This window comes from Rhinopithecus bieti, unplaced genomic scaffold (genome assembly GCF_001698545.2).
Source record: "Rhinopithecus bieti isolate Rb0 unplaced genomic scaffold, ASM169854v2 scaffold_28163, whole genome shotgun sequence".
Taxonomy (NCBI): Eukaryota; Metazoa; Chordata; class Mammalia; order Primates; family Cercopithecidae; genus Rhinopithecus; species Rhinopithecus bieti.
Genome location: NW_016813718.1, coordinates 1,745,466 through 1,757,856, shown reverse-complemented (window position 1 = coordinate 1,757,856; position 12,391 = coordinate 1,745,466). Strand labels below are relative to the sequence as shown.

Here is a 12,391-nt window from a genome sequence, read left to right as displayed (position 1 = left end):
AAAAAAAAAAAAAAAAAAAAGTACAGTAAAGAGTAAAGTAGTAAAGAATGCTTTCTCATCGTTGTTGGTTAAAGTGATAGACTTCCTATCTGATATATAAAACCAAACAGAAGTGATTTATATGCTTTTTCTGTTTTCATAGAGAATTATGATAATAATGTTGTAATTAAGAAAGGTTGGATAGTTTGCTGTCTTGCAAGTTTCCTGATGTCTACAAAATGATGTATTTAGGGAGCATTTTCGTGAGAAAACCAATTAAGATGATGTTATAAAATAGGGGAATTTGACCTTGGGGAAGATTTTCACCATTTTAATTATTTGTCAAATTTATTAACATATTATTTTAAATTAAGATAGCTATGAAAATCTTTACGGAAGGTTCATATGTGTCAACATGATGGGATGTTATGGGTTTTTTGTTTTGAAATTTTTTCATCTTTTTTTTTTTTCTTTCTTTCTTTTCTTTTTTGAGACAGAGTCTTGTTCTGTCGCCCAGACTAGAGTGCAGTGGCGCAATCTGGGCTCACTGCAACCTCTGCCTCCGGGGTTCACGTGATTTTCGTGCCTCAGCCTCCCGCATAGCTGGAATTACAGAAGTGCACCATCATGCCTGGCTAATTTTTTGTATTGTTAGTAGAGACGGGGTTTCACCATGTTGGCCAGGCTGGTCTCCAACTCCTGACCTCAAGTGATCTGCCCGCCTTGGCCCCTCAAAGTGCTGGAATTACAGGCACGAGCCACTTCACCTAGCCAGAGTTCTTCTCATCTTTTGTAAGTCTTATCTGGGATCGTTTTTCTTATCAGAAATTATTTCTCAAGCAGTTTACTTTGATAATATTCCATATTTTATTTTATAGATGATAGTATTTCTGCTGCAAGTACTTCTGATGTTCAAGATCGCCTGTCAGCTCTTGAGTCACGAGTTCAGCAACAAGAAGACGAAATCACTGTGCTAAAGGCAGCTTTGGCTGATGTTTTGAGGCGTCTTGCAATCTCTGAAGATCATGTGGCCTCAGTGAAAAAATCAGTCTCAAGTAAAGGTAATTGTATTGTAAAGTTAAGAAGAGTCTTGCTTTTTGCAGTATTTTCTTTGAAAGTTGAAGTTGAAAATATAAAACTAGTTTCTTATGTTGATTACTTGTGATTATAGTGTGTTTTCCATTTCCTTTTTTTTAATTCCCAAAAAGTTGTGAAAGTTTATTCTTTATTATTTAAAATAAAGAATTTTTGCATAATCCACTGATTATACTTACAGGTTTTTTATGTTACAGTATTTGTGTTAAGTTAGTGTCTTCTAACTAGTTGATAAGTTTACTGAGGGCAGGAGCTGAATCATTATTTTGTGTCTCATTTCATATTGAACCTAACTGGTAGGCACTCATGTGTTTTTAAAATTAATTCTGTTGTCAATACAGAAACATAATTTAAATCATTATAGTTTAAATGGCCTTATTCTGAACCCTCTGTGGTAGTCAGCAGAATCCTGAAAAAATTAATTTAAGCTTTGACGCTTACTAGCCCAGTATAATGGGACTTTTAACTTTTCAGTATTGGGAGTTTTCAAGGTTGAGAGAAACAGTCATCAAGACCTTGTTGCTCTGAGTTTGGAGCAGATGTAGTGTACCTTTTGCCTTCCTTCAACCACCAAGAAAGAATTTATCATTCTTTCACATGAATCAAGTATTTGAACATATCATTTGATGTCTCTTGCAGATTTATTGGTAGAGTAGATGGGGATAGGCATTATTATGCCCATTTTGGCCATGGGAAAAGTGAGAACATTTATTGGCTTGCCTTCCTACTTCAATAAGTCCATGTAAATTATTAACCTAGGGAAGAGTTTTATATAACTCCCAAATTCCAGCCGAATAGGAGATAGTGCAGTCAGCCAGCCAACAAATGAGAAGCAGATTTAGAAGAAAGATTGTGAATTCAGTTTCTTAATGTTGTTTGGGGTGTGTATGGTATGTAGAGATACATATTGGTAGCTGAATTACATATGGATCTAGTGCTCATGTTAGTCTTGGCTAGCAACAAGAATTTGGGAATGTTCCTCTTATGGATGATAGTTGAAGCCATAGAGGACGTAAAATGAGAAGGCAGTTCGGGATAGTTCCATTGGGAGCTCCAACATTTCAGCATAGCACAAAAAGTGATGCGCATTGCCAGCTGCTACAGAGATGTCAAATAAAACAAAGACTGAGAGATGACCTTTGGACTTGGCATTTACAGCAGTATTAGAAACCTCTCCAAAAGCCATTTTAGTGGTGTAATAGAACTGCAAGTCAAATACCAGTATTTTGAGAAGCAGCAATTTAGGAGAATTATAGAATTGAGAGCAACAAATATAGCCGCTCTCAAAAAATTCACCTGAGTGAAGGAAGGTGGTAATAGCTAGGAGAGGATGCTATGTTGAAGGCCAGTTTTAATTACTTTTAAAATTTGTTAAAATACTTGATAGACTTGAGTGCGAAGATAGGTTGAGGACAAAAAGGCAGCAGAGAGGAAGAGCAATATGGAGAAATGAAGTGGTAGTTGATGAGGCAAGTATCTTGAGAATTTGAGAAGGGATCTTAGAGCAGGTGAGAAACTATTAGTCTTAAACAGAAGAGTACTACTTCTAAGATAGAATGAACAGATACAACTGAGTGAAGGTTGATACATATTCACAGTTGTCAGGGTTGGAAGTTTTAGTCCTTATCACTGTCTCCTGAGAACTACAACTTCTAGACCTGATAACTGTGAATATACATTCAGACACTGATAACCTTTAGGCACAAAGATAGGTCCTCAGTGGTAGAAAAAAAAGGGAATACATGTTTGGAGTGGTTAAAGCGGAGAACAGAAGACCGTAGACTTTTGAAAGAGATGCTGAAAGACCCTGAGGGTGTGGAGACGGGAAACTTATTGTGGAGGAAAGGTGAGTATCATTTTGCCCAGTTTTGTGATTCCCACTCTTTTTCCCTCTCAGCCTCATGTACTCTGGGTCTATGTACTTACAGTGGAGAGTCAGATGGAAGATAGGATCGATCTTTTTTATTAGTGATAGTAAGATAAATATGTCAATGACAAAGGGTAAGGGACCTGAGGGTTTGGCAAAAGACTTGATAGAAACTACTTTGACTGATTGTGTTAAATTATGCTTGCTTGATTTATTTACTTATTTAGAGACCCAACTTTGAGGACCACCAAGATCAAGCCAGAAAAAAGTTTTGTTTGGTTATAAATTGATTTTTATAGGGGATTTTGGAATTTTGAGTAGAATAAGGAGCTAGATCAGTTAATGTATATGGGCTTTATAGGGAATATAAGCTTTGTGTAGAGAGGGAAGAACAAGTTCCTATATATAATATACAGACTCAGAACCCGGGGGTACATATAAGTATTTTAAAACCTATAATAGAAAATGATAATGATGTTTGATTGCTATTCACATTTTTAAAAGGCTTATTTTAAGTAGTTTATATTTAGGTTTTTTTTTTTTTACTTTTTTAAGAGACACAGTCTTATTCTGTCACCCAGGCTCACTGTAACCTCAAACTCCTGGGCACAAGTGATCCTCCTTCCTCAGCCTCTGGAGTAGCTAGGACTGCAGGTGTACACCACCACACCCTGCTAAAATCTTTTCTTTTTTTGTACAGGTGGAATCTCGCTATGTTGCCCAGGCTGGTCTCAAACTCCTGGGCTCAAGTAATCTACCTTGGTCTCCAAAGTCTTTTTAATATGCGGAAACAACAGTACATTGTAATTTTATGTAAATTGAGAAACATTTTAAAGATATTTTCTCTCATATTGTATCTACTAAGGTATTTCAGTAAAGAAAATTCTGAAATACTTTAAAGAAATTTAAAAATTGCTTTTTTTCCAGCGTATACACAAATATTTTATATGACACAAGTTTTTTAACACCTACTTCTCAATGTCATGAAATATAAATACCGTTAACTAGCTATAATTCCTATTCCCCAGGAACTTACTTTTTGTAAGTTGTCCTTTCTGGTCCTTTTCTAATTATCCTTAGTCATAATTCCTGTGTCTCTAAAGTGAGTCTAGGATCAGTTTTGTTAATGGCTCTTTAGTGAAGGATTACCTACTTCTGGAGCCACAGAACCATCTCTGTGGAACTTTTTCTTTTCACATAACACTAACTCTTAATTCTTTTTAATAACCTTATTAATTACAGAGAGTTTTTTTTCTCCAATTGATTTTAAAATTATACTTCATAATTAACTGACTATTTTATAATATGCTAAGGTGGTTCACTCTTTGAGTTACTCTGTTGCCTGGGACACAGGCAAGTCTATGAAATGGATTGATGGGGGTATTGATTAATAATTTGAGAAAATAATTATTTCATAGATGAGAATAATTCATGTTAATAATTATTATATTTCCCTTTAATGGAAAAATACATCCAACTAATTATGTTTCCAATATTGATGTTGAGACATTGAGAGAAATACATATGTAAAGTTTCATAATGTTATTGGCAACTCTGGACAACTTTATCTTGGAGTTTATATATAGCATATTGTTGAAAGCAATTGGAATTTAAGTGACTCTTCACTATTAACATTTGTGTGCAGCCTAAAATAGATCATCTCAGTTTTGATGTTAAATAAGATTAATAAATTAGTGGTAAGAAAATTTGGAATAAACATTTTAAGCAAAGTATTTTCAAATAAGTGAAGTTTTCATAACATTAAAATGAAATTATCTTGTAGGGATTTGTATTTTTTCTTTAATTAAGAAGTAAAGTCATTTTTTATATTATAGACAGTTTTATATATGATTTTTTTTTTTAGCCACTTGTGAAATTAGAATTTATAGTGTTGAGTATCACATAAATTATTGACAGGAAAATGATCGTTATCATCTTAAGGTGTTTACATTTTCTAGAGGATTTTTCTTTAGAGGTCAAATTAAATTCATATGGATAAATAGGATAGAACCCTTTTATGAAGCTGTGGTTCAAAGGACAGGTCAACTTCCCTATTACTGAAGACAGCTGTTGTATGATTTTGCTAGATGGTGGTGATATGGGAAGGACATAAGTTGTCATCAGATATGACCAAAAGTAAATGTTAATGATGTGTGTGCTAAGGGCTTAATGAAATTCTGCTATGTTGCTTCATAGTAGTATTGCCATTCAGTAAATACCAAAATCAGAAACACACCTAACCTTTAAATATATTTCGTTGTCTTAGTTTATCGTCTCCAGTGTGCCAGCAGTATTTAAAGCTAAGACCCATTTTTTTCTTGAGTAAATTATGCAGGGTGCTTGACTGAGGTAGAAAATTTTCCCATGAGTTTTAAGGTGGCCACTCACTTAAATTTTCATATACCTTCTCCTCTGTCAGAGAATTCTTTCCTTTTAACGGCATATGTTCGTAATATATGCACCAGTTGCAGCTGAATACTTGCCAAAAGAAAAAAAAATTACCTGTACTTCGGAGCAAAAGGGAAGGCCCAGAGAACACTGGAAGTTTTAGCTGGCAAGAAGATGAATTATGTCCCAGCTGGTGCCTGGGAAACTCATTAGGACTTCTTGAGGTGACCAAATGAATGTAATTTGAGAACACAGCCCAGTGGCGTTATGTGAAGACAAGCTGTTAGTACACAATGATATAGAAGTTAAAAAGTTAAATTTATCTGAAGGTGGCAGTCAGTCATTTAAATCAGGAAACTGCTGGTTAAGCCAAAGTACAAAGCATTATAATTGCCACTTGAGAAATGAAAGAACCCAAAGGCAAAATTGAAATGTAGGGGTAAGTTCTCCAATAGAAACATTGCTAATTATGTAAAATCTGGGATACTGTAAAGGCACAGATCTGTATCATTCAGCTCCTGGCCCAAATAACATTTGGGAGGATTCAGGGATTATCATAGGTTTCCTGTAAATGTTGTTGATAAGGACGCTACATCCATCAGTTTAGGAAGGTATGAATTGCCTTGGTGGGACCCTTACACTAAAATGACTGGTAACTGTGGAAGGGGATGAGGGAGTGTCTCTTTATTTTGTGTGTAGAAGTATAGTCATGCATCACTTAACAGGGAAACGTTCTGAGAAATGCATCATTGGGCAATTTTTTCCTTGTTTGAGCATTATAGGGTGTACTTACACAAACCTAGATGGTATAGCATAGTATGCATCTAGGCTGTATGGCATAGCCCAGTGGTCCCCAACTTTTTTGGCACCAGGGACTGGTTTCATGGAAGACCATTTTTCTGCAGACTGGGGTGGGTGGGGGGTGGTGTTGAGATCATTCAAGCATGTTACATTTGTTGTTCTATTCTTATTACGTAGTAATATATAATGAAATAATTATACAACTCACCATAACGTAGAATCGGTGGGAGCCCTGAGTTTGTTTTCCTACAGCTAGATGGTCCCATCTTGGGGTGATGGGAGACAGTGGTAGATCATCAGGCATTAGATTCTCATAGGAACATGCAACCTAGATCCCTCACATGCACAGTTCACAATAGGATTTACTTTCCTATGAGAATCCAATACAGCCTCTGATCTGACAGGAGGCTGAGCTCAGGTGGTAATGCAAGTGATAACCAGCAGCTGTAAATACAGATGAAGCTTCACTTGCTGACTTCTCACCTCCTGCTGTCTGGCCTGGTTTCTAACAGGCCATGAAGGTACCAGTCTGTGGCCCAGGGGTTGGGGACCCCTGGTATAGTCTATTGTTCCTAGGTTATGTAGGCAGCTGTAACACAATGGTAAGTATATGTATATCTAACAAACCTAAACATAGAAAAGATACAGTAAAAATATGGTATTCGAATATTCTTGGACCACTGTTGTATATGCAGTCCATCGTGGAACAAGATGTCATTATGCAGTGCATGACTGTATATTGGCAGGTATTGCCTCAGACCAGGTAGCAATCACCGTTTGCAGAGTGCCATTTCTATATGAGAGTCAAATGCTTCTTTGTCATTTCCCCTCAAAATATACTCCTAAGTAGTGGCCACAAGTTGAAAGGCCTAAGGGTACATCTTCCTGTGAAATAAGAGGAAGGCAGAAGTATACAGATAAAATTCCAAATGGAGAAGATAGAATTTGAGTATCACTTAAATTATTGACAGGAAAATGATCGTTATCATCTTAAAGTGTTTACATTTTCTAGAGGATTTTTCTTTAGAGGTCAAATTAAATTCCTATGGATAAATAGGGTGGAACCCTTTTATGAAGCTGTGGTACATGTAGTCTTCAGTCTTCTCAAAGAATAAAGCAAGAATAATCAGCCAATAGAGAAAAGTGACAAAGGTCTTAAAAATGAGGAGTGGAAGAAGTATACAGTTAGAGCCATGAGGCATGTGATAGAGAATTCGAGATAAATAAAAGATTTGAAGTATCAGCTAGACTATCTCTACCCTTCTTCTGATCAAAACTGTAGCCATCTTAAAGGCCTCAGAAATTATTTTCTGAAAATGATCTATTTTTTGTCACGTTTTGGAATTGTTTTAAATTTTTATTTGTACATCTCTTTTGGCATGTATATTTGTTGCTCCCACTAGATCATACACTATTTGAAAGAGGTCACTAACATAATCATCCCAAGGCTAGCTGAGAAACAATACATTGTTTGTAAATTGAATGCCAGAAGAAGTTAGTTATAGAAACAGGAAGTTGTGATAAAATTACAGTTTTAGGGAGACAGGTTGGGATAGATGCAAGAATAAGAAGATAATACGTACCAGAGTAGCAAGAAGGATTTCAGATTTTGAGCTTTGGAATATGCAGCAGTTCTTAGTGATAACTTTACTCTGTTAGTCTACAGTACACTGAAATTTATTGGTATTTAGGAACTTTCAGGCTAAGATGTCGGTAAGGTCATCTACTTGAGTCTGTCATTAAGGGGTGTAAACTATAGTGATTAGCATTCTCATGTCATGATCAAGTATAAAAGTTTTTATTGACCTTCATCCTGGCATTATGATGGTTTCCACCATGATTCTTAAAACTTCCTTCACTTTTTCGTTCACGCTATCTAGCTTTTGGTCCCCACCATCTTATTCTCAGACTACTGCCCTGAAATCAGTTCTTCACATGGCTACCAGAGGGTATCCTCTAAAATGTAAATTGAACTCTCTTTTTCAGCTTAAAACCCTTTAGTGATTCTTTATTCTCTATAGATAAAGTTTGCATCATCTGAATGCTACTTACCTCTTCTCTCTGAACTATCCCCTCTTTCATTCTACATCCTGGCCACATCAAGGAGCTTTTTGTCTCCCCACCACCAACCACTCAATGCCACAAATACATACACTCACTTTGCTGTTAGAGTGTTTCTGTTGCTTTACACATACTGCAATGGATCCCAGTATCTTATCACCACCCTTTCAGTTGTCTATTTCTTTCTTATTCTTTAAGGTCTTATTCTGTATTTTTTCAAGGAAGCCTTCCTTGAACTCTGTGTCCCTAATCCTTACAGAATTACGTGTCCTTTCTTTGTACTTCCATGGTACTCCATTGATATCTGTTACTGTACTTACCACATGTTTTCATTGCTGATGTGATTCTCTTTGAAGATTTTGAATTCCTTGATGTCAGCAACTGCCTTATATACCTTTGTAAACATAAGACTAGGATTATAATTGGTCCTGAGTAAATATTTGATTGGTGCATGGATGATGAATACATTACAGTTTAGGCAAGCAGAGGTGACTAGCGTATGCCGGAGAGAAGGATCATCCAGGCGCAAAAGTGCAGAAGAGTAAAAAGGACTTAGTTTAGGAATTCAGAATAAACTGAAGCACAGGGTGTGAGATTGGGAGTTTCAAGAAATGAACATAGACTGGTAGGACCCGTAGTGGAAGGTTTTCTTACACCTTGTTAGGGAATTTCGTTTTCATCCTGAAGGTAGTGGAGAGCCACTAAAGAATCTTAAGCTGAGGACTGACAGGCAGATTTATAGTAATTAGTCCAAGATGCCTACGTTTTTTGACATTGTTAACATCCCTGAAATTACAGTGCATATTACAATTGATGGTGTCTTATAGTTCTAATAGGAAATACTTCTTTCTAATGGTACTTAAAATAATGGGGCATATTACAGTTCGTGGCATTAAATTTAAAGATACGTAGCATATGTTAGGTCATTCTGGCACAGTGTAGCAATGCCATAATATAAGGTAAAACTGCAAGAAGAGAGACTCAAGATAAACCCAGCATAATCCAGAAGAGAAATTTGGTGGTGAAGTTGCATCCATTTAGTTGTTTTGGTATTAAGTACTTTCTATGTGCTACGCAGAGTGCTCAAGAAATTTCAACCCTAATTCAAGAGTTATTAAAGTCATATGCCAGGGGAAAAAAAAGACAAAAAAACAAAAATACCTTGACTCTTATCTCACACCATAAACAAAAATTAAATCAAAATGGATCATAGACCTCAATGTGAGGGCTAAAACTTATATAAGAAAGATCTTAGTGACCTTGAGTTTGACAGACATTTCATAAGTAGCACACAAACAAGCACAGACTATAAGAGAAAAATCAATTAATTGAATTTCATCAAAATTTAAGCATCTTGTTCTTTCAAAAACTGTTTTGAAAATAAAAGGGCAAGCTACAGAATAAGAGAAAATATTTGCCAGACATGTATTTGTCAGAGGACTTTTATGTAGAATATTTGAAGAACTTGTATGCCTCAGTTATTAAGAAGAAAGCCCGTTCTTAAATTGGGCAAAATGTTTGAGCAATTGAAGTTGATATGCCATTTGAGGCATTGGTAAAAGAATGGTAAAAATGCCTGTAATTGGTGGCCGGGCACAGTGGCTCACGCCACTGATAGTCTGAGGCAGGTGGATTGCTTGAACCTAAGTTAGAGACCACACTGGGCAACGTGGCAAAACCCTGTCTCTACAAAAAAAAAAAATACAAAAATTAGCCAGACATGGTGGCATGCACCTGTAGTCACAGCTGCTCATGAGGCTGAGGTAGACAGATGGATTGCGCCCTTGGAGGCCATGGCAGCACTGAGCCATGATTGTGCTATGACACTCCAGCCTGGGCAACAGAGCGAGACCCTGTCTCAAAAAAAAAAAAAAGACTAGGAAAGAATAATAAACTAAATCCAAGGCTTAGCGGAGGGAAGGAAATAAAGATTAGAGCAAAATAAATGAAGTAGGGAATAGAAAATAGAATCAATGAAACCAAAACTCAATGAGGTAACACTTAATACCCTCTTGAGTTTTTTTAACCTGAAAATAATAAGTGTTGGCAAGAATATGGTGACACTGGAACCCTTGTACATTGCTAGTGAAATTGTAAAATGGTGCAGCCACTGTGTTTGGCAGTCCCTCAAAGAGTTGAACATACAACAACTGTGGCTCAGCAGTTCCGCTCCTAGGTATATACTCAAAATAATTGAAAACAGGTGTTCATATGAAAATTTTTACACAAATGTTTATGGCAGCACTATTCCCATTATCCAAAAGGGGAAGGTGGAAACAATCCAGATGATCATCAACAGATGAAAAACAAAATATATCTATACAATGGAATATTTTTCAGTCATAAAAAAGAATGAAATATATGTGCTACAACATGGTGAACCTTGAAAACATTGTACTATATAAAAGAAGCCAAACAAGGTATGGCTTCTTTAGAGGGTGGGGTGTGGGGAGGGAGTGACTGCTTAATGGAGTGAGACCTAGTCTCGCTCTTTGGCCCAGGCTGTAGTGCAGTGGCGCGATCTTCGCTCACTGCAAGCGCTGCCTCCCGGGTTCGCGCCATTCTCCTGCCTCAGCCTCCCGAGTAACTAGAACTACAGGTGCCCGCCACCATGCCTGGCTAATTTTTTGTATTTTTAGTAGAGATGGGGTTTCACTGTGCTAGCCTGGATGGTCTCAATCTCCTGACTTCGTGATCTGCCTGCCTGGGCCTCCCAAAGTGCTGGGATTATAGGCTGAGCCACTGCGCCTGGCCAGTGGATATGTGGTTTCTATTTGGGGTGATGAAAATATTCTGCAACTTGGTAGTGGTGGTGGTTGTACAACATTGTGAATATACTAATTGTCACTGAATTGTACATTTGTAAATGGTTAAAATGATAAATTTTAGGACTGTTTTATCACAGTTTTTTAAAAGCTACTGATAAACCAATAAGTAACTTGTTTGACATATTAGAACTAAATCTAATGACCAGTGATATTTGCATAATTTGGGGGTTAATATAACTTATATGTAAAAAAAAATTTCTTAAGAGGTTTCAAAAATAAATGCAGCAGGTCTTCTTCTTCCTGTCTTCAAATTCATTCAATCTAATGTAGGACTTAGGAATCTATATTAAGGAAGCATGTTAGGTGATTATGATACAAATGACCTCCAACATCTTACTCTTGACAAAAATGCAGTGTTATACCACCATGTGTAGAACTTCCTAAGGTACCAGATATTACTTGTGTGCACATGAGAAAACTGAGTCCAAAAATTAAAAAATAAAAATGTTCTCTATTCCCAAATCTTTACTTGACTCTTAGTATAGACAGGACTGTTTTATCTTGTGATGTTGTGTCTTCTGACCACACCAATATACCATTCACACATTTATTCCACTCCTTGTACTGTGTAAGTTAAAGAACAGGTTAACTTTATATACTTATGCTTTATTTATATGGAGTAACAGTCTAGAATTTAATATTTATGGTTTCTAGGATTTAAAATTTATGATTTTAACAAACAAGCTGTTTTTGAAGATTGATGTCATGGGATTTATGGTTTACTTGAGGCACGCATTTGAATCATGTGTTATAAGGCTGCTGTGTGTGGTAAAGCAAACCATTTAGCTAAGAGAACTAGCCCAACTGTGTTTTAGTAAATTAGTATGGCTTTCCTATAGGTCTGTTTTGATGGGATTAAGTCTTGAGACAATATCATGTGCTGCATACCAGGGGGGCACTCTGCTCAAAAGTTATAAACAATAATGTACTTAATTTTTTTTCCACCATCCCCTCCTTCCAAATGGACTTAATTTTAAAACTTAGATCTTTGAGGAATATATTCAAATTTGTTATAATTTTTTTTCCTTAATTATCTTTAGGCCAACCAAGCCCTCGAGCAGCTATTCCCATGTCCTGTATAACCAATGGAAGTGGTGCAAACAGAAAACCAAGTCATACCAGCGCTGTCTCAATTGCAGGAAAAGAAACTCTTTCATCTGCTGCTAAAAGGTACCCGTTTGTGAAGGGGGGAAAAACTAACATTGCAAAATTGTCTGAATGTGGTAGAGGTCTACCTTTAGAAAGAATATGAAATAGAGCTATTTGAATTCAAATGAGCATGTCCTTTGAATTCTTAAACTGTGAAAGTAGAGACATTTAGCCTGTGCTCACTCAGCTTGCACTCATCATACCTGTCAAGTTGTTTGAGGAA

At 36.4% G+C, this 12,391-nt stretch overlaps 1 protein-coding gene across 2 annotated transcripts in view; it reads left to right on the top strand.

Annotated features, from left to right (window-relative positions):
• Positions 1-12,391, top strand: part of EML4 (EMAP like 4) — a 165,264-nt gene that overhangs the window by 74,430 nt on the left and 78,443 nt on the right. For both annotated transcript variants that reach the window (XM_017848901.1, XM_017848902.1), the window contains exons 2-3: positions 858-1,040; positions 12,060-12,189. In XM_017848901.1, coding sequence (XP_017704390.1) covers positions 858-1,040; positions 12,060-12,189 — 313 coding nt within the window. The remainder of the gene's footprint in view (positions 1-857; positions 1,041-12,059; positions 12,190-12,391) is intronic.